Genomic DNA, 24,016 nt, shown 5'->3' with positions numbered 1-24,016 from the left:
AGTACTGTACAGTCCCTTTAACTATTTTCATCTGGAGGCAGTATTTGATACTGGTGTATCAACTGTTGGATGTGAGCTCACGTACACTACTGAATGATTTGCGGTTAGATTTGGAAGTGTTCTGTGGCTTTCCATGGACTATGACATCTCTGAATGTTTGGTCTGAAAATAACCAACATGAAATTCATGTTGTGACCACATTGTAATGCATACAACTGTACCTCTGGATGAGTTGACATTTTAACTGTGAGTGCTTCTTGTTTGTTTTTGTTTTATTTATTCAAAGGAGCTTCATCTTGTTCAGCATTGCCCCCGATATGAGAAATACCCTCAGCAGCAACGGAAGTGTTTGTGACATGTACGCTGGATTGTATGCTACCAATATCATCACTGGCTGGGACAGCCTTGTAACATATTACACAATATTGTAAACAGACGATACTGATAAATGCCCTTTGAGATATTAGGTACATTCATATGGAGGCTAATCGCCAATGATAGCTAATTGCGGCAATCGTCCACACGACACCTAATCTTTATGAGTTAACTTTCGGGTGAGAGTCCCACTTGATGACTATAATCCTCAGAACTTGAAGAAATACACGCAGCGCTGGCGATACACCCAATATTGTGTGATGATACAATCGTGTAATGCACATGTGTGGACTGTAATTACATATTCTGGAGGTTGACACAGAAACTAAGGAGGCTGGGGTTCATGGAGAGGTCACGCAAACGAGTTTGTTGATTATCATGTCCACACAACTCAAAACTAAACTACAAGTGGGGACCCCCTATGCCTTGTGGGTAGAGCATAAACTACTGAAATCTTGTAGTTTTGATCTACAATTAATCTTAAATATTGCTAACTTCTGAGTCCACCCACGTGGGGTTACACTACAAGCTAATTATTGAAGTTTACTCTTAAAAATAGAAATGTCATGTGAACGTAATTATTGAATAATTGTTTTCCTGATTACTGCACAGAGAAGCAAAACAAACATATACGGCATCAAGCAATGTGTGCCCGCGCATGAAGCGTGGGCAAATAACAATAGGATGTGATGTCAGAATGTAATATTTAGCATAATGATGAAATGATGCATTTAGAGCATGCAAATCTCCCTCTAACTGCCCGCCTTGATGGAGGCGGGATATGAAAATTATGGAATAGTCTGGAAACTGCGTGGTTATCAAATGCAATGTTAGATTCAAAGAGAGTACAGGGGAGATGTCCCCTTGGCGAGATTTTGTGCAAACAAGGATGCATGACAGGATATGATAAAGGGGGGAAACAACAATAACAAGGGGAGGGGAGGGGACGGCTCGATGGGGAAATGAAACTTTGCAACAGAGTGACGATAACAACACAGTGAAACTGAGAGAGGGACGGCACGTTGGAGATAAACAAGCCAAACGTCACACACAAAACATCCAATCACAGCCACAGACCGACTCGGCAAAGAACATCACAAACACATTTCATTTTCATTTCCAGCACTTGAGCTCATGGCAGAAATCGATCAGTCGCCGCGTTTCACAGTACAAAGCATTGTTTTATTTTTAATCGGTCAAGCAGATGTTCTGCTGTTTGTTCTGATAATATATTTTCGTTTCACAAGAAAAAAAAAAAATCAAATTTCACATTTTGATAAACTGTAACATAACAGTGAACATGTACAATGAAGGCCTACTTTTAAGCAAATATTGACTCAGATTGCTACTTAAATACATGTACAGTTGGTGGAATATCAACATTGATTTTCCAGTAAAGACAGACAAGGGGGGGGGGGGAGGGTAGATAAGAAAGAGAGTCCTTAAAATGACTTGCCTTGATCACATGACAGCTGATATAGTTTTTTTCTAATTATAATTATTAGCTCAGAATTTGAGTGAAGCTGGTCAATAAATTCAGACAGTAGTACCACTGTCCTTCATGATGCAACTAGTATCGCATCTGATAGGTTTTTCTTTCTTTCAACATTCAGGTCAGAAGTTTGAGGTTCCTCAAAAGAATTTCCTTCCAGTTTCATTGTGGAGTGATGATATTTGATGGCACAAACAGACCTGATTGTTAAGTACAAGTACATCATTGTACTGCATGGAAAAGCCTGACTACAACACACCAGCTACTATTCAATGTCATGTTGATTGCAGAGCTGCCAACTTTTGTAAAAGCCTTTCAGTACTATGATGGCTGAAAATCAGTAATTTGCACCTTTTTTGAGTGAAAATCAGTAATCCTTAACAGTGTTATAGAATTTATCACAGACAATGATTTCTAAAATCAGTAATTTGCTTGTAACCTTCAGTATTCTTGTCCAATTTCAGTAGAAATTACTGAAAATCAGTACTAGTTGGCAGCTCTGTGATTGGCACATATACTGCAAATAGTTTCAGCTCACTACTGACTAAATGACCTTATATTGAAAACTTGGGGAAGTTCAGATTTGTATCCTATTTGTTTGATCATTTGATGCTATGATTCACATTTGCATAACTGTCCCTATTACTTTCCCCATTAGTTTGAGCTAGAGAGACAATGCACAAACATATGGTGGGTTTCCAACACTGCCATATATTAATCATTACATCAACTCCTTCAAACATAAGTTTCCCTTTCTTTAAGGTATTCGAGATGTTGCCGTGACAAAACTCTGCATCCTTTCTGCAATGTATCAACATGTCATTCACCAGATACAGTACAAATCACACTGTGGCAGTCACAGCTTATTACATTCTAAAAGGGTGGCCATCCCCTTTAAATACTAGATAGCCAATGCAACCATTCTTTGAACTCTTTATGTGCCATGTTCACATGTCCGATTCAGCTGACAGCGTGCCAAGTTCGTATATTCTGCTAAAACCTACATTTGTACAATCCTGCCCAAACCCATCGATAAATCGCCAAATGCCACAGTACAATGAAAGCATTTCTAGCAAATTTCATTCCTGTCACATGTAGCTTGCACTTTGTGGTGACTGACCCCTACTGAGTGATCCCTACTGAGTTTGCGACTAAATTCTATGTTTCAGTCACTGTTTTGTGCGCAAAAGTCATGCCTCTATAATAATGTAGCAACTGGTCATTTGAAAGAAAAACAATCATAGACTTGTTACATCAAAGTAAAGTTTGGCATTTTCTCTACAACTTTGCTCTTTACCAGATACATGCCCAGGGTAATAAAAATCTAAAAGTTACTTATACCCCTTTCCCGCTGAAGAAAATCTTCCCCGGGGGCACCTGGGGGCACCCGGGGAACCCCGCAGTGTGAAAGGTCACTCGGTTGGAACCTAGGGGAAGCCTAGGTGAAACACCGATGAAATTTTGGGCAATTTTTACCCGAGAAGCGTCCTGGGTAAACTCCGATAGTTCAACGGGAAATCACCCGGTGGTTCACCGAGAGCGCCCAGCGTGAAAGGTTGTCTCGGTGAAACACCGGGGAAAATATGCAGATTATGTCAAAGGTCATGTTTTGCTTCTGGTCATGCACACGTTTTCAGCTAGCTAGCGCGCACTCGACCTCCCATATCCACACGTACAGGGTACTAGTAATTCGTGTTTGTAAACATACTAGTACACTCGACACTACATACTGTATGTCGTTGTTTTGCATCGTGCTGTGGATTGTATTGTTTAATTAGCACGCCGTGTATACATATACAAAGCTGATACGTGTATAGGTTTACAGTGTACTTGATCGATTTGATGCGTCCTCCCTTTTCGTCTTCCTCTAGTGTCTAGCTCTTAACTCTTTCAGTAAAGTCTGATACAGTCCGCCTCTTGCTTGATTTTTTCGTATTTTGTGCTTTTCTCGTCAAGTGCTGGGTTTACAGTGTGCAGGAGAAATCCGTTGACGTTTTGTACTGTTGAAATTTGAGGGAATTTTGCAAACGGCTGGAGTGTGGACCAAAGACGAAGAGAGAGTACGTAGCGAGGCAGCAGTGAACGAAGAACTGAGCGGGACGTCGGCTGACGCTGCCGCGTACGAGTCCCTCCTCCGAAAACTTGCTGAACATGGGATCGAAAAAACCAAATCGCAGATGCACAACAAACTCAAGTACATAAGATCACCCACGTTGCGAGCAGAAAACCCGTCTAGGGGAAAGTTTCACCGAGAGCAGTGTGAAACGACGGCACTCAAACTTTCACCGAGAGGTTCCCCGGTGAATTCACCGGGGAACCTCTCGGTGGTTCACCGAGACGGGCAGCGGGAAAGGGGTATTAGATTTGAAAAACGTGTCGCAGAATAATGTGGTGTACAGGGAGTTTAAACCATGGCACATAAAGAGTTAAATAACAACTGTGTTGATTTTTAAAGCTATTTTACTCTCAGTCTTGAGCTACGCTGTACACATGTACACAGTTTAGTCAATTTATATTATCTACCGGTAGTTTTCTTCATCAGGAGTTTCAGATGACAGAAAAGAAAAAATCATGAAACTTCCTTCCATTAGTTTGACTCAGCAAAAACCCTCTTGCCCTTTACTACCACAACGTGTATCCGCAAGGTGAGGGGTCAAGGTGGATCTTCCTCCTTTATCCGTGCTCACTCTACTTTAAAGTGCTCAAAAAAGTTTTGAGTCTGTTAGCCTCCATACCAAAGGCCAATTTGATAAACACATCAGCTAATCATTTGAACAAAGACAAAGTACAAACTCATGCAGCCTATGTAAACACACTAGTGTCCACCTTTCCACTGTCTCTGCGTTTTAATAAGTTAGATCCCAGTCTATATACATGTAGGTATATCGTCCAGAATCTTACATGTACTTGACTGCCTCATTTGGATCAATCAAAGTGATGAAAAAGGAAAAGACAGGTACAGAAACAAGAACAATGTGTGATTGAAGGAGCAAGGGCCATGCATACATTATTTCCAGAGCACATGTGAACAGAAAATGACATGATTTGTTTTTGCCTTGAGAATAAGCAATATAATGTATGGTGGCTAGTTCACATTTCATTATTATCATGAAACCACACCAACTACAGTACTTAGGACTGCAGGTTGCACAGAGAGCGATGACCCGTATATGACTGCCTTGCAGCAAACATTTCTTCTGACGTTCAATTATTATTTTGAACTGCCGACATGTTTGATCATCGTAAATTACAGCTGTGGGAATGGCTACTGAAGCAAAGTGGAAAATGTGTCCATAAAAGTGCACCCACACGATAGTGAAATACACCGTACCAGCAAACAATTCTTATAAACTGCAATTCACCATTTCACTGACTCGAACAGCCCACCTCATCTAATAGCTGACTCTCCCCGCGTTCACATTGACAAAAGTCCCGAGCTGTGGGACTTTCTCCTTGAAAACCATAATGTGAATGCTCGCCGGGACTTGTCCCCTCGTCCCCGCGAATCAAGTCAGGTACGGGGACAAGATTTGGAGGGGAGAGTGACCTTGAGGTGAAATTGATAGCGTCCAGCTGTGGTCATCAAATGTGCGCATGCGCTATGCCTGGTTTCAAGTGGCAGAGCTCGCTCCAAGCCCCAAAATGCCCCCGCAGCTCGGGGACAGATGAGATACCAGTGTGAACGGTCAGTCGTAAAATAGATAAGATCTCTTGTGGCTGTCCCCGCTTTGCGGGGACCAATGTGAACGCGGGGAGAGTGTACCCTTCAAAGCAATCTTCCTAATGGCTAGTGTACTTCAAATAATTCATTACCTGTATTCATTTACAATTAGGCAGTTCACATTTCCACTGCTATCAAAGACAAGATAATGCAGCGTAACTCATTCACAATATTACAATGATACATCCAGCATATTTCTTAGATATTTACTGTGTAAACCACCAAGCTCCCACATTTTGATCCAATTGGTAGATGAAACGTACCATCAAATGTTTTAAGTGTTTTATGCGTGTACGCCATTAACACTTGTGGTGCTTTCCTCTACTTTTTTTTTTTTTTATTCATTTGGTGTCAGTATCCTCTTATTTCATTAATGGAGAATATTTCGGTGACTCCTCATGCACTTGTTTAATTCAGTCATGCACAGAAATAGGCTTCATTTCTGTATTTCATTTGTGACCCTCCTTCAAGAAGACTGCACCACTTCACATTCAACTTAACAACTTAGATGTTTGGCACTCAAAATACTTGCACTAGAAAACATGACTTTAGAAATCACTCTTACAATTTTTTTTTTTCTATAAATTTTGGACTTACTGGCTTCACAGGATTGGAATATTACTGATGTACAGATGTTACAGGACCACGAGTTTACGACAACATGTTTGTGTACAATCACATTGCATGCTACTAGTTACAAACATTACTGTTTTGATGATTGCTAACTTTTCATATGACCATTCACTGAGGCAAAACCTGAAAAGCCACACCAACAAGCATTGTTGAGTTATTTCTAACAAGACTTTGGTGATAGATCAGTACTATAGATCGGTACTATTTTAATTTTTCATAAACTGAATTCATCACTTGAATCAAAAGACCTTTTTGAATTCATGAATAAAGTCAAGGTGCTGAATTATCATTATTCTATTTTTGGAGATAAAAGATATGAAAAGTCAAAGAAAAAATATTACAACTGGACACATCTTATTGCATCAATATCCTTTCAAGGTATGTAATGATAAACAGGATGGCAAAATGGATGCCATGAGTTGGGGGGGGGGGGGTGATAGGGTGGTGGGAGGAGTGAAAAGAACCATTCATGTAGATGCTGTAGACCTCCAACTCAACCTTTCAGGTTATTAACCAGAAGAAAGCTGGTAGTTCGTATGATAGGTACACATACTTTATAGTGGAAAGCAGGATATTATCCAAAACTACCTTTAATTAATAGTATCTTAATGGAGAACATGAAATACAGTGTACTCCCTTTATAACGAAGTCCTTGGGACTGCAGTTTTCTTTCGTTATATCCAAATTTCATTATAACCGAACAAATAAAGAATAAAAACACGTAGAGCCGATAATTTTGCGACCTGGATTTTTATTTCGTTGTAACCGGAATTTTGTTATGACCATGTTCGTTATAATGGGAGTGCACTGTAAACTCATCTATGGCTCTCATACCAATACTTTTAAGTACAAGTCTTTGATCTTCTTTCTTTCCTAGTACTTTAAACTTACTCTTGTTGCTCTTTGGTAAATTATCTCAGCTGTTGAGTTGTCTTCTACAATAGCTATATACTTGGCTTGTAGCATGTACGATGAAAAGTGTTTTACGGCTGTACATTGTGCATTACCCTGCATGCGTGTGATGCATTCCAGACATATAATGGTAACCCGTCATCACAGATGCCTGATTTCATGATTTATGCCAAAAACTTGACTTTCTGGTCTCAGCACTTTTCACTTTTCCAGACTCCCATATGATGTACAATACCAACTTGTGCCACTTGATTCAGAATTGAGCAGCATACCACAAAATTGATTAGATATGCCAGCCACTATTTGCTGGAGACATCTGAATAAAAATTTGGAATAAAAGCTTATGTCAGGTCAAGCATGCGGGATATTATCCTATCAAACAATGTCAATGGTCAAAACAGCCTTCTTACACATTCAGAATAAACTTGCACTGTTTAGTACTTCCATACATTTTGATACTTTCCAATTTGTACAAGATGTACTTTAATTAAGCATTCATACATATGATTTTCGACCTGTAAAATTTCTCTAGTATTATTAGAATACCAAGATTATCTCATATTATCCATTTTGTAAGCTTCAGAGCCTGTGACCTTGTAAAGATAATGTGATGATGGGCCACACATTCTGATATCAGGAGCTTACTGTCTTGTCAAAGCTGTCATGAATGATGAACTGAGCTGAAGGCTGTGACTACTACTTAAATCACAAGATTTTGAAAAATATGGGGAAAATATCCAGAAAAGTCATATTGCAGCATAATCTCATATTTTTTTGTTTTTTATGAATGTTTGCTTTCTTTTTTTTTTTCAAGAATTATACAAAATTTGAGAAAGGATTACAAATGCTGATGGGGATGGATACATCACACATTAATGAGAAACATGGACATGGACAAGCCTTGGGTTGGTATCTGAGACACAGAAAAACGGATTTACTAGTACTTGCAGTCTATGTTTCTATCACCCATAATTCTTATTCTTACCCTGTTTTCAGAATGTCAAAGTCCAGATGAACATCCAGAACTGTTTTTACCAGAAAGGTGGGCTTTCTAGATGACACAAGTCTAATACCAACTGACAAATGCCTTTTATATCTCCTAGCATGCATCTAATCAATAACACTGGGTTACTAATCAATGTATCTTGACCAGGTTCATTACACCTGGAGTAAACTGCAGCGAAAAGCAACGCATGTTAAAGAAGACTGTTAGTTATCCTTCAATTTTTCGTCTTTTGTGAGGGGTGAGCAAGTCGCAACCTTTTCTATGTGAATGAGAAACAGATACTTTTAAAACAAAGCATGTGAACGCCAACTTTATCAATGACCGGTGCATATTTGCTGCAGTGGGTTGATATAATATGACAAGGGGACATGATGTATCACAAAACATCTTTACCGATTTGCCATGGTGATTCAACATTCCTGTCCTCTACACCAAGAGACTGTGTCTGCTGTAAAAAGCATATATACCAACAAAAACAAGCATGACATATTGTGCAAATTACTGTCAAAATCCAGAATAAAATCAAATTCGCTAGTTTTCTTACTGCTTGCTGGGCTCATGGAATGCCTCTCAAGAATAAAACTCATCATTCCCCCCCCCCCCCCAATATTATTGTGACCTGTATTACAGAAATATAATAAAGAGGGTCTTGAATATGAAGAAAATGTTTGTGTTGAGTATGCATAAAGACAGATGTGAACTTATAGAAGCAACTATAGGGAAACAAACTCTGAAATAACATTAGGGCTTACTGCTTGGTAAAATAAGCACTCAACACAGACATTAGTACCTTCACAACTCTCTTGCATAAGGATACTGAAAGTGAAAATATTATAAATTTTGTAAACACTGTAAATCATGGTAATTGCAAAAGCTAAATCATGGTAACTGCAAAAGCGACAAAACAAAGAGAAATGTTTCCTTCAATAATGCAACACAAGCACAGCTAATATTGGCAGCAATTACCATTGGCAACTTAGCAATACTAACAATATGTGCAGAGAAGTTTTGATGTGGTATTATAGTGAAGTGTATCAGCATCATACATATGTAGTTTCCATTTCAGTCACAGGGTCTGGACTAACCCATCGCTAACAGTAACCTGGAGTATCGCACTTCCAGTCTACGGGGAATTATCATATTTCAGAGGTAACAATTTAAGGCCAGAATTTAATATTTATCGCTAAATAAAAAAATCACACTTCCACAACTGATAGGAAGTATGAAGCCCCAGACTTTTCATTTAAAACATCTAGGCAGCTTGTACATTGCATGGAACACATTTCCACATACTATGCAGGGGACATTTACAATGGATATTTCTGACTCTTTGCACATGAGATTTTAAAGTGACAAGACATGCTTCTATGATGCCCTTTTAATTCATGACACGAACAGCAAAAAATACAAAAGTAAAAAGAAAAGTACAAATCGTATGAAATTTTCATTTTTCAATGGATTTTATATCAAAAATTTCTTCTAAGAATGCATGAAAAACAAATCTATTGCACATCTCTGTGTCCTGCAATAAACTGGTCAAATGGCAGAAAATCTACGAACACAGGAACAGCACACATATCAGGTAATACAACTATAGTACCAAAAAATGGACAAAGCTGTTACAATCACACAATCACTGTTGATTCGACAGTTACTGTCCACAACAAATTTATGTTTACCCGCCCCCCCCCAAAAAAAAAAAATTAAATGCATGAAGTCTATGTTTGTAGAAGTCTAGCAGTACACTCTTTGAAGTATGTATCACTGATTATGAATCACATCTGAAGGTAACTCTGCGTGATTCAGAATATTCAACTATATTATTTTATCTTTTACGTGAGATGCAGACAGCATGTGAACAAATACGTAGTTTTATCATGTAAGTGAGATATTAGCTGTGTTACACAGCTTCCCTTCCCTTCTCTCCTTATAGTCTGGATATTGTTGATATATACTAAATCTTTACCAGTTCATCTAAAAGGTGATTTCCCTTTGAGGTGGGGGCAGGGAGGAATTAACTTCTCATAAAACTACAAATGACTATGTGTATATTAAACCTGGGTTGAAATTTGACTGTTTTTCAATTTAGACATACAGTACAAGTGACTGCAAAATACAAATTCATCCCAGTTTCCTAAATATTTGAGGGAGAAACAAAATTGTAGCTTGGCCCTACAAATAACAAATGCATCTGTACTAACTTAAATTTGTCCAGGTACTGAATCTTTTCTTCCCCTCACTTCCTCTAAACATTTCTTTACAATCATGACATTCAAGCATGCTACTCTATAGTATGTATCAAAAAAGTACCAAGTTCATGAACAACACAAGTGTACAGCTCTCGCGGTTTACTTCACACCTTTTCCTGAATATGTATTTCCGTTACGACATACAGGAAACACTCTTGACAAAGATTTTCTATTCAGACAATTTGACTACCACATACTTTCGTTTTGTTTTAATAGAATATACTCGGTGCATTCAGTACTGCACTAACTCTAATGGGATATATTTCACTGAACTACACAGACCTGTATGGTTCATAGTAACTTACATTTTTTTTTTCTTGAAATAAATTCACTGCACAGTATGCATGCCTACTGCTACTGAAGAACATGTACATATGTCAATAAGATTTGCACACCCTCATACACAGGATTCACACTCTACGAACCCTAAATATATAAAACAAACAAAAAATGAACATTAAATCTCTATGATTACATAATGGCAGATGCACTCCATAAAATATAACACTTTGGTGGCAAAACAGTTCTGATTTTGGTCACAGTATAAAATATATTTAAAGTCATTACTAGCCCACAAATAAAAAGTCAAACAAGGCTAAAACCTAGAACTAAATGAACAAACTCCTCTTAAGATTCCACAAAACATATGAAACAAAATGAAGAGAATACCACAAACAAAGCTGGCTGTAACAAAAAACAAATAATTAAAAAAATAATTTCCTGTCAGAAGTTACACAAAGTTTCAATAATATTTATGGTGTCAACTATTTAAAGACAGCCTGAATGAATACCGCATTTGTAATTTTTATCTTGATGTCATTCTACTGTGTAGGCAGCCTAGGCATGATCTTCATGAGAATTATATTAGGAAAGACTGATAAATACAGAAAGTTTTGCAGTGAGAAGCATTGTAGATACTCTATCATGATAAACATAGACTCTAATGTCATATTACAAACCCATCTTTCCCCGACTATCATCAGCAATATATACATAGTACACCAGAATGGAAATAAGGTTGGAAAAATAAAATTTTCTCTACGCACACCTGATTAACATTGTGACTCTGTGTTGTCATTTACCACTGATAGTACAGAACTTTGTATTTGTGCACTGTAAAGGATAACTATGTCTAGTCTGCGCTGTGTGCAATGAATATTGTTCTCTAAAGCAAGGACCTGCATTTTGTCTACAATCTTTCTATTTTGTCGACGTGTGAAAGTGACAGAAACCACCGGCGATTTTGTAGTATGCTACAAGATAGAGGAGGCCTCCCGATCAAATCAACACACTACGAGTTTAATACGTGAAAATGGAGCTACACTGTAGGTGCCCTATGGGATGGTGTCGTACCTGGTGACATAGCTTCGGCGATACGACCTCGAGTAGATGAACAGCGCAAACGACCACTTCCAGGTCATGAAGACCCAGACTGCTGCCAGGTAGTATCCCTTGTCGTTGCCTTTCACCGGCATCAGATCTAGAGAGAGAAATAAAACTTTGATGAGTGGATGATTAGTGCTGAGTACCACTTCATACCATTGTGACGTTGACTTTTAAAGTGAAAGCAAATTTCTCACATGCCTGCAAAACTGTAATTTTTGCTCTAATCATTTCTGTACACATATTCCTGCATAAGAAATGTGTGGAATAAAACTGTAATAACATGGCTTCAGTTGGATAATGAAGAAAATGTGAAATGTTAATCAAAAGGAAATACCAGAAGTACTATCCCAGAGCTTACCTGATCATGGTTGCTAAGTAATCTTATATAATCAATTATCGACAATTGGCAAATGAAGTCACAGCAGTATCCACCACCCTACAGTGATTTAATTACAGCTTGTTAAAAAAAAAAAAAAAAAAAATGATTGCCAGGGCACGACTGATTATGTAATGTTCTCTCTACCTACAACTGAACTGGGGAGGTGCTTCAAGAATAAACATTGTGTACTACAAAATCAAACTTATTTTTCACATTTGATCTCAAAATATTTCAAAACAACTCAATATCCCAGGGCAAAGTGCATCAGCTAGACAAATTTCTTGGTAGACCCTTTTGCTGTATTACAAGAAAATTTTGAATGGTGGCAAATGAATTTTGAGGCAGAGCCCTTCTGAGAACTACACCGTATGTTTCGGCTTTAAGTACCACGGGATTGGTATGTACAGCAACTATTCGCAAATTGACAGACATTCAGTCGCTAGCCTGTAATTCCTGACAATGCTAAATGCTTTCTAAATCAAATCATTGATATTCCTCGTTATATATTTAATAGCATTTCTGAAGTGTACATTCTATATCAACCGAAGGTTGAAATGATTTTTTGATAACTTAACAAAATAGGATCTACCCAAGTACAATAGTATCAACAGGCACAGTACGGGGGCTAACATTGACAATTCCTTCTGATTGGGGGGGGGGGGGGGGAATAAGGCTTTCCTGTAAGACCCCTGTTACACATACGATTAAGCTGACCCAAGGCTGACCCTAGTTATGTGTATTAAGCAGTAACACAAAACTCACCAATATGCACCATACAAAGGAATACATATAAAGGTGTCACTACTCTGCCCCCCCCCCCCCCCCACTTTTTTACTCGGAAGTGCGCAAGTGGCACTAGAAAGAAATAGATAGAAACCTTGAAGTGTGAGTGCGGTAAGGCTTTGATTTTGCGCTAAAGACCTTTTTTTTTTTTGCTTGTCAGCTGAAGAAAACGTTCGCTGGCAGTGAATCATTTGATTAGGATCTGCTTCATCATTTAACAACAACAATTATCCCTGACCTAAAAGCAAAAGCATGGTTCATGAGAATTTTTGCATATTGAATGCACTGCAGATACAGTATATTCATCTCCAAGTGACCAGTGGATGTGCATCCTTGTACTTTGGAGTTTTACCTTGACCTCTGACTGCACCCAGAACTATGTACGTCACCAGAGCGATGAGGGCGCCAAACTGCACTGTGAAGCCGAGGATGATAAAGAACTTGAGGCGGTACACCCAGAGGTCTCGTTGCCCTCGCAGATGCTGAATGTGTACGGCTAACGTCAGGAAGGCAAAAAATCCTGATAGAGAATTTAGAGAATTTAGAGAATGGAGCGAAAGAGAGAGAGAGAGAGAAGGTGACTAAGTACTATACATAAGATAAGCATTAAACAATGGCTGATCATTCTGCAGGTTGCTAAGAAGCTGAATGGAACCGTTATTTTTTTTTTTTCTTTTGTGTTTTGTTTTCATGGATGAACAAGGTCTACGGACCTGTGCCGTTTGAGGGACTTGAAATATAAATCTGATGTACACCACCAAGTCTGTGTTGAATCCCCTACAAGACATTGTGACATAGAATAGATAGTTTTAGAGTCTAGCAATAATTTTTACTTAATTTGCCATGAACACTCATGACAATGAGGATATACTATTGGTAAAAAAAAAAAACAAAACTGTCTTTTATTGGCTGGGTTTAGGATAAATGATTTAACACTAACAGACTGTATTTCACTATTAATATACCATCTAAATGTCAGGCAGCCCTCTCGTGAAATGTATGGGTGGAGAGTCTCCAATTGAAACCATTTGAAACGACTTCATGGTTTCACTTTCATCTCACATTGGGAGCCGTCTGGGAAAAGGTACTGTAGTGCAATTACATCATAGTACTAATATCAATCAGCAATACATCATGTTGGGGTATAGTGTCAAGAAGAATTTATGCGTGGAATCACAAGGTTTATACCTTCAACGAGTAAGAGCAAAAATCAGTTTGTTTTCAATCAGTCCTTTTTTAAACTCTATTTTACTCCACTGGCATGCAACTTTTGGATAAGCATGCAGTTTTCAGCAGCTTTTTGAGGTTTTTTGTACTATTAAACAAGATATGTATAGCTAGACTGTGGAAAGTTGTGTGTATGAACATTAAAGGAACACAACACACAAAGTTTCTACGTGTAGAAACTGTAGATACATGTAGTACATCTATAGTGTTAATACACATTCCAGTACTATACCTGGCTACATTCAAGACAATAATACAAGTTTACATGGAAAAGTCGTGATCACAATCAAATGTCTGGACTCTAGGATGGTTTTTCCAGGAATTAGAACCTCTATCAAATATCTACGGTATCATGGTATCTAAATTTGGCAGCAATGTCTTATAGATACGGACTCTCAATACTGTAGGCCATTAAAATGCCAACGTGAATAGGGTGAACATTTTTCATTATCATTTGTGAGCCAGATACAAGTTTAGGGAACCTTATAGTTAATAACAATACCTTACGCAGTTACATCAACAAGCATAATATGCAAGATCAGCAACAGGCTGCTAAAAGACATTGTGACGCCTTTTGCAAACTGCTTGACAAATCACCCTACGTTGTATATACCAGTAAGCACTGAATTGATCAGGGTTTGTTTTGTTTTTGTTTTTTTTTTAATTCTCTTTTTCTGTTTTAGTAGGGTGTAGAATCTAGCAATGACAACCTAGAACTCATGGGCATACAGCTAATTAGGCCCTACATACTCCAGCAGGATTTGAACCTACAATGTACAACTGTACGACCTCAATCCAGATGACTGGATTGATTGGTATCTTACAATTATCCACTACCCTATTAATGACTTTGATCAATTTGAACATTGTAACATTATTATTATTAAATATAAAAAAAAAAACCAGTACTGGTAACGTAAGTTAGCCACCCATATATAGTTTGACCAGAAGACCATGCACCCATAATTTGACCATAAAGGCCATCCAAAATCTTCCAGTACCCTGTATCTTCGGTAAAGCCTAGGCCGAACCATGGTGCTGTTTTTCTGTTTATGCATTCGTTAACTTCCGACACACAAGGGCTTTATCATTTTAAGTTAACTTAGATATTCATATCTATCATATCTAATCTACTACACTCCTGGGACCTAGGTAGATTGTCTATTTATTTTATAGGACACTGAAAACTATCGATGAATGTTTTTAATAATACCGGAATGACAAGATATTGAACTTTTTTAAGTCTGAAAGAAGCTCTCTCATGTTTTTGTAGAGAGTGCGAGTTAGAGTACATTAGTAAGCATAGCAGTGTAACCTTAAATTTAAAATACTAGTCCACAGGTTGGGAATTGCTTGGGCAAGGTTAATATTATTGATCTCTGTTATGTGTGGGTCAATGACCCTAGCGCTACACCTGTAACGACCCGTTATGTTTGTTTGGCTGATGCCAGTGATGGGCACACAACATTTTTTTTCTTTGCCATTTAGATGTCATTTACCACTAGCTAAACCCCAGAGAGCGATGTGTAAATTGAAGAACTCGGCAACAGCAATGAAGCAGATGAATACGGCCAGCCCGACGATGACTCCAGTCGCAGCGAAGGCAATCCGACACCTCATCCACTTCATTCCCGGATCATCCATTATTATGCAATCGGCCGCTTATGATTGCGTTTAGAGAGAACCTTCCGAAGCACAGAAACGCACGCACACGTCCAGACAGACGAATGGGGATTGCAGTGCAATGCAGTGTTGAGCCGCAATCACTGCACTGCGAAGTTCATCCGGTGTAAGTCACAAGATACCAGTAGAACACGGCCTATTTGTAAATGTAAGGCAGTTGTGTTCATGTACAGAAAGAACCCTCTTCCTGATTTAATGCTGCCGGTTAAAATACATTCATAAATCCTTCCGCTGAGACCAAATCAAATGCCGCAAGAAGGCTCTGTATCGTGATGTGGTAACATGAGACACGGTTGACGGAAAAAAAAAAAATAATAGCAAGACTAATATAAAACAAAAACAATAAATACATCTATAATGTGAATACGCCCTCTAACGTCCAGCTCCAAATCGTGTAGTCTACGATTGCTTTCTGCAGCGAGAATTATGATCTTTAAATGATATTTTTGGCATTCAATTTGTATTCGTAAGTACCCAGTTCGTTTGAACTTGTATGTTCGTACGTTTTCTCTTCATTATTTGATATTGATAGTTATTATTCATGCTGACTGACGTGGACCTGCATCTACGTGATTTCATTTTTGTGGTATTAGTCCCGCGTATTGATGTTTTGGTTAGTTACAGCCATAAATTTTACAGGATAATTACATTTTGATTTGTAGCATTCGGAATACGTACCGGTACGGTCCTCATACACAATATTTGTTGTATCATTACATCATGTAAGTCAACGTCAGTTTTACAATTACATATCATTAATGAAAGCTTGCGCTGACTGTAAAGAGACTGAATTCACAGGAAAATTTTGTGTTTTCTGTTTTGTTTTTGTTTTTGGTAGTAAACTAAAGTCAATTTCGATTCAGTGACAGTGTCCAAATTAGATATTACATTCGTCCATTAGAATATTAATCACAGGGTTCTATTTTCATATTGTCAGACATGTTTCAGAAACATTTTTCATTTGACATTTGAAATTTTCTTGCATAGAATTATTGTCTGCTTTTATACTCTAATTTTATGTCCTAACATGTTTGTTTTTGTCTTCTTCCTTTCATCTGTCATTCAATAGAATGGAAGAAGATGCAATTGCTGGGAAAGGTCACCCACATATAGGTCAACTACCAGATGAAATCTTTCTGTACATCATCATCCCCATGCTACCGATGCCTGACTTGTGCACAGTGAGGGCTGTATGTAGGGAGTGGCATTCTCTGGTCAATGCCTACTTTGCTCGTCTCAAGATTCTTGATCTCACGCCCTGGAATGTCCTCATCACACCAGAATTTCTTCAGTGCATTCTGGAGCAAGCATCTACACTTAGAGAATTAAGGTGATTTTGAGGATACTATGTACAGAATGTCTCCAAAGTGTTTTGCTGACTGCCTTTAATGACGCATGTATGACAACCTCTAATGCTCCCTCCTGTCCTCCATAGTTCTTTTCACTTCTTCATCCCTATTTCTATTCCCCTTCCTTTCACTGAAGAGTCTGAAAGTGCTATGAGCATGACAACACTTTGGAAAGGCACATATACATTTGTAGAGTAAAAGGTAATCTTCATCATCATCATCATCATCACCACCAACATCACCATCATTATCATATTACATTATCATTATTAATATTGTAAAATGTAATTAGTAGTAGTTAGTAGCAGTAGTCATAGTGGTAGTTGTATTATTATTATCATTATTATTATTATTAGTAGTAGTAGTAGTAGTACTAGTAATAGTAGTAGTAGTAGCAGTAGATTAGTAGTAGTAGGAACATTACCCTTGTAGTTATACTATTATCCATTGTCATAAATTTTCTCATCCCTTGATAACTACATGGGACAGGATCTGTGAGATGAAATCAGGTTCGAGAAGACTTTTCAGACATGTTTATGCATTTCAAATTGTTCTGTGCAGACTGGATAATTGCTGGAAGGCTGTAACAGAGGACACAATGAGTACTGCAGCCGAGAGATGCCGGGAAGTTCGCAGTGCATCTTTCTTGAAGTGTGGAAAGTTGACAGAGAAGGCAGTGATAAAGATGGCCAAATGCTGGAAGCATCTGGAAGAGCTAGACCTCAGTAGCTGTTTTGGGGTAGGCTGTCAGTCTGGTTGTACAATGTACTACATGTATTCGATTCATCTATCTATTTTTTTTAAATGTTCTAATACACGCAACAAATACCTTATCATTATGTGATATATGTATTAATCTATATACTTCTGGCTTTCAAAAGACTTGAGAAACTGATGATCTATAAATCTGTCTTTACATGCTTGACTCTACGCAGTGCTGGCTGTCAAGTGTATGTTCAGTGTCTCATCCATCAACCATACTGTGTTTTGTTTGTTTGTTTGTTTTTTAGGGCTCCTTTTGTATTTCACCTACCTTTGTTTGTAAATTAGGCCTTTCAAAGCCATTATTGATATTGAAGCAAATTGAATGTTTGTACTATTTATGATATATATGTGACCGTGCACCTCAAAACGAACATAAAGTCCCACACACTGATTTTGCGTAAGGACTGAAAATAAGTGAAATGGGTCAACCTAGCCGAACTTGATTTTTTTCATATTTTCTGAAAGAGCGAGTATTCTTTTACATTATGCTAAAATTTGGTATCATAAAACGGGCAGGAAAGTGTGTGTTTTTAGCAGTTTATCTCGAACATTTTTGGTAGAATAGTGTGATTAGGTGTGTCTTTAGAATCCCTTTTTCATTTCTGAAAAACCTTGTCCACACTCTTCACTTTCAACTCTAATAACTTTTGAAAAGAAAGTGCTACTGCTTTGAAAGTTGGCATTAATTATGGACAGAATGTGTTAATGAGGCGTGCTTAATTTCAGTTTGATCTGTAATCCCTTCATTGTTGTTACTCTGGTGGTTTACTTCCTGTTTTTTGTCCCATTCATCGCACAGCCAGCACGGTTTGGTAAAGATTAAGTGCTTGAATGGACACTGTACTTCAAAGCCTCTTTTCTCAGTTCACACTTTTCCTGAGTTTGTGCTTTCTTTCCAATATTTAGATAGGTTAGGAGAGTCCATTTGATTTGAGTTATACATCATTTTAAAGCTTACAGTCTGCTCTTTCAGAATATGGACTTAACTAAAAATTCATGTCTGGCGACTTTTTGTTTGTTTTGAGGTGCAGGGTCACATATAAACCTTGCAGGTGTATTATACAGTGTGTGTAGGTTTGGTTCTCCTGCAAATGTCTTTTGCAAAGCTGATACATAAACTATAGTGTGAAATGCCATTCAGCAAGAATTGATGCTATGTTGTTGCTAATAATGATGACAATTATGATAAAGGCAATGTGATTATTGTTAGGATGAAGATGATGATGATGATTCTATGATAATTAGCATACATTCTCTCAGTAGGCGATATGACCAAATACCAGTTTTGAAACATAGATACATCCATTCTTGCTGTTTGTCAATTGATGCTGTCATCTCTTCTAAAGATTACTGACGAAGCCTTGTGTGGACTGGCAGAGGAGGCTGCATCACTGAAAGAACTCTACGTGGGGAGTGTTTACGGGGTGACCGACTATGGTGTCAGTCAGCTTGCGTACAAGTGTCCGTCGCTGGAACTCCTTGATGTTAGCTACTGCCACCGAGTCAGCAATGCTGGTCTCCAGGCATTCCTTCTCGAGAACGACGGGGGATGTCCGTCACTTAAGCACCTCAGGATAAAGAATTGCCACAAGGTGGGTGTAGTAAGGACACACTATCATCACATAGCACAGAGCCTCTGCTCCAGACACATCATAGCAATCGTATTGATGCCCTCTCTACAAGTTTGCCAGAAACATTGCTTTTTATCTTTTTCTTACCAGTCACCTGTTTATCTTTCCATCAGTCCAACTAGACTGTTATATTTGTGGGAATGGGATAGTATTTAACGCCTTTAAAGCAAAACATAGTTTCCATATGACTGTAGGTACTGTCAATTCTTGTTGTAGAATGGAGACATACGCATAAGAAATGTGTGAAATAATGCTGTGATAATATAATTTCAGTTGCATAACAACGAAAATGCGAGGTTTTACCCCAAAGGGTATGCCGTAAGTATTGCAATCTTTAAAAGAGCATACCCGATCACGGTTGCTACAATGTATTATGAGTGATAGCCTCGATTAAAATCAATCTGACCATAGCAGTATCCATTGCGTTAGAGTGGATCGCATGTGCAGCTTGTTACATGTAGCTGCATGCAATTCAATACTAATTAGGGCACATTTCAGTCATCGTGTACTAGTAATGTTCTACCAACCCACTACTGAACTGAGAGGGTGCCTCTGGTTTAGGATGGTAAGTCGGGTTCACCGACTTTAATTGTTCCACACTTTTGATCTCAAAATACTCCAAAACAACTCATTATCCTGGCATATCGCAACAGCCAGGCAAATTTCTTGGTAGAGCCTTTTGATGTATTGCAAGCAAATTGATGGAAGATGGCTTTTCAGCATTTTGAGCAAATTGAGAATTTTGATTTTGAAATTCATGTTTCAGCTGTAACTGTTGGATCTCTAGCAATAAAGCAAAGTTGTGGTAAAGAAGCATGACTAAATTGAGAAAAAAGCTCAAGGAAGGTCCAGATTCAAATATCAAGGCCAAATTTTGCAATCTCACTTTCATGCAATAAAGCGGGAACATTTTTTAATTGATTTTACACATGGTCACACCAAAGCATAGGGGTTAACTCATTTTGGATTTGACATTTCAGTGTGCTGTAGGTTGGACGTGAAAAGTTGGTGTGTACATATTTATCTAAGTTTGATGCACTATCATTTGAAAAAATATCAAACATCAGTTTGTCTTGCTTGGTATATGGATGTAGCATGAGATCCAGGAGATAGATTTTTATGAATAAATAGGTCAGGATGAAAGGTTCAGTTCTCAGCTAAACATTTTGCTGCATACAAAGTAATGACAGAACTGAGTGCAATGCATCTAACTAATCATAGATTTGGCAAGATGTAATGAATGCAATAATGACAGTGAGCACTTAATATCTTGGTTTCATGCTGCACGGTGTTTTGTATCTTACATTCTTCATCCAGTGTATATTGGAAATGGATTTTAGAAGGACAATTTCTTTGTGATAAACATTGTTCAGTGCACTCTCGTTATAAGAAGTTAAATGCGGGTAACAAGTTATGTAATATCAATGAAGTAAGAATTCATGTCCCAAAATTATCATCTATATAAATTATCTTTGGACAGCTATGGGTCCCTGAGACTTTGTTATAATGGAAGTCACCTGTATGTAGGCCTATCAGTTTAATACAAAGTGTATAATCTTCCATTACTGATATGTCAGTTAACAGCATCTCTTCCATTGTTTGATTTTGATTTGATTTGATTTACTGTAAAACATGATATATTCGCGGCATGAATTTTTCGCGAATTGGAGCCGACGGCCTTTTTTTGCGGCATGAAATTTTCGTGAACTGCCACTGGCATTCAGTGTATATAGTGTAGACAAGAAATTTTGCGTGCATTTTAATTTCGCGAATCTTGGCGCTCACGAAATTCGCAAAATTAATATGCACGCGAACATTCCTCGTTTTACAGTATTCACAAAATGCATATATAGACATACATTATACACAAATCCATGTATGCACATAGTTTGTACTTAGAAAATGTCATTATGCATTTTGTGTTGCTTGTCATAAGCTATGAAAAGCTTGACTGGGATGTCCAGTAGGCAGTAGATATGTCTCATACATAATTATGTACAGAAACATTATACCAAAAAGGAAATGTATTATGCACGTTCAATAGATTTCGTAGTTATTTTAATACTCCTTTTTGTTTTCTGTAATTAAAATCAGGTGAATTCAGTCATGATAGGAAAGCTCATCAGAGCTGGTGTCCAAGTCAACGATATGTTCTGATGCAGTAGTCTGGCTGCATTCAGGGAGTAAATCAGCAACATTTGGACAAGAGGAAGGCTAGGCCGTGTGGTGCTACACATCTGTGTGTAGGATGGACTACCATGACAACCATCGAGAAGGGACACAGTGGAACACTCTGGAGCAGTCTGTATGAGGGGGAGTGTGAAAATGAGATGAGGCTATCAAATGCAGAGGATGGCGCCATTCATTATGAAGACACTCGCAGCTCACCTTCCCGGCTGGATTTCCAAAGGGACCCATAGCTGTCGGATGTTGTGTATGTGAGTAAGCCTTTTCTTCTTCTCAAAGAAGCCATACTGTGTGTCCTTGGAACAGACATTTGATACAACATAGCAACTGTGGTTGTAAGTGTTGGAGAGGCACAACTAATGCTCATGTTTGCAATCTCACACCACATCAGTGAAACAGTGGAATTAATACACAGTGACGTGTTATACCAGCTTGAAGTATATGAATAAGTATATTGCGTGGTATCTCTTCTAAAGCAGTACTTGGTGAATCATGTCAATGAAATACAGTGGTCCTGATGGGAAATTTTTTAAAATCATTATTATTATTTTTTTTTTACAGACCTTAACACTGTAACAAAGCAAGTGCAGACTTGTAAGTGGTTATATTTGTAACCTACATTCATGACTACACACACCCATTGCTAGTATGTGGATCTTAAAGAATCGTTATGTGACACAGCTGGACTGTATCCATCGATACTGTTTGGAATCTCTTGTTCCTGATAGAAATTAATCATCAGTTTGAACTGTAGATATCTAAACTAGTAATAAACAAACCTAAAGAGAGTGCACCACTGGATTCATATGCATTTTATTGCCCCTCAGTGTGTCTTGATTCATGATCTGAGAAAGGAAGTGCCTTTAACCAAACATTGTGATGATTAATACAGCTGTATGTAATTATTGACTTTTTTTTTTTTTTTTTTGTGGGGGAGGGGGTCTGTATTATGATGTATCAGTATGAATGCTACACCTGTGAAAGGTGATCTTTCTTGAAGTTTATATTCATAATTCTCTTTATAATTGGGTTTACCATTTTGCTCCTGCTGTACATGAAAATGGTCATCATTTGTCTTCAGCAGGTCCTTTGTAAAAGGTATGTGCAAATGAATGCGGTCTTACAGTGGCGGATCCAGGTGGGGGCGCACAGCACCGGGTGCACACCCCCTGTTTATTTTTTGCTAAAACAAAGGAAATAAGGCGCCCCCACTTTACGGAATTCCTGGATCCACCCCTGTTGACCTACATGTATCTTGGGTGTGCAATTGTGTGTAATATTGTGTTTGATGCTTGATATTTTTAGAATGCCTCCCCAGGTTAAGTGATGTTCAGAAATCTGCAGTGATACAGCTAGAAATCATTAATTTGATTGATATCACTTTTTGTAATTCTTCCTTGTGTCACATTTTGATACAGCAGTTATCTACTAAAGCGTATCATGGAGATTTCTTTTGAAGTGAGTACATTGTCACAGGGAGATAACTTTATAAGTGAGATGCATGGTAGAAATGACAAAGTAGGTTGATGGGACGCTGGCATAACATTTGTATTGTAAAAATATGACTATATTTTATTAAAATCTTTTAGATCACCATCATAATGAGCATTCATTATTGCAACTGTCACATTTTGAACGACTGACAAACTTTACCTCTGTTTCACAGTTTAGGCTGTGATGTACCATCTAATACAGTATGAAGTAATTCACAAGATGCTACGATTTTGTATTTCCATGCACTTGCCATACATAGTTTTCCTTTTTATCACTAATCTAATAACTGTATTCAATCCTTATCTCATACTGTAGGATCACACTGTACATGAAATGATAGTCACACAAAATACACACATACGTGATAAGGCCTTATACCACACAAGGAGTACAGTATAATCGCAGTGCAGTCATAGTTATAGAGAGGCGCGATTTCCTTTGTCGAAAAAGGCGCTCGTACACTGCTGGAATTTGCAAAGTTACAATAGATTCAACATGTACAAAAATGTTAAAGAATATACACACTGACATTACTTAGTGAAATTGTACACTTAACCAGCCTTACACTAGTAGGCAACAAAGCTATACCTACAATATCCTGTAAGATATTTCTATTGCACTCACAATTTTGCTTTTTAGCTTTAATAAAGTTCATGTATTGGATGTTGGTTAGGAAACCCTTCCAAGAAAAGTTGAGAAGTGTTCTGTTACTCTTCTGCACACCAATGTGTAAAGATCTCTAAG

General features: G+C 37.9%; 2 protein-coding genes across 4 annotated transcripts in view; one reads left to right on the top strand and one right to left on the bottom strand.

The window, feature by feature from the left end:
* Window positions 1-10,612: 10,612 nt before the first annotated feature.
* Window positions 10,613-15,821, bottom strand: LOC140237964 (heme transporter hrg1-A-like). Its single transcript, XM_072317895.1, has 3 exons — window positions 15,663-15,821; window positions 13,289-13,456; window positions 10,613-11,868 (listed from the first exon to the last, which is right to left on the bottom strand). Exons 1-3 carry the CDS (start codon window positions 15,805-15,807, stop codon window positions 11,723-11,725), a joined length of 459 nt encoding a protein of 152 aa, XP_072173996.1. The 5' UTR covers window positions 15,808-15,821; the 3' UTR covers window positions 10,613-11,722.
* A 463-nt stretch (window positions 15,822-16,284) lies between these two features.
* The window catches only part of LOC140237740 (F-box/LRR-repeat protein 15-like), an 81,013-nt gene continuing 73,281 nt past the window's right edge, over window positions 16,285-24,016 (top strand). For 2 of the 3 annotated variants that reach the window (XR_011901865.1, XR_011901866.1), the window contains exons 1-5: window positions 16,285-16,312; window positions 16,916-17,176; window positions 17,757-17,934; window positions 19,307-19,552; window positions 21,686-22,029. Coding sequence is in view for 1 of the 3 variants with exons in the window: in XM_072317668.1 (XP_072173769.1) it covers window positions 16,917-17,176; window positions 17,757-17,934; window positions 19,307-19,552; window positions 21,686-21,748 (747 nt within the window). In the remaining 2 variants the exon portion in view is untranslated. Of the gene's footprint in view, window positions 16,313-16,915; window positions 17,177-17,756; window positions 17,935-19,306; window positions 19,553-21,685; window positions 23,885-24,016 lie in introns of those variants that run through there. The other variant, XM_072317668.1, reaches the window with a different exon arrangement.

This window comes from Diadema setosum, chromosome 14 (genome assembly GCF_964275005.1).
Source record: "Diadema setosum chromosome 14, eeDiaSeto1, whole genome shotgun sequence".
In the NCBI taxonomy this organism is placed as follows: Eukaryota; Metazoa; Echinodermata; class Echinoidea; order Diadematoida; family Diadematidae; genus Diadema; species Diadema setosum.
The sequence above is the reverse complement of the archived record's forward strand: the minus strand, read 5'-3'. Positions and strand labels throughout refer to the sequence as shown.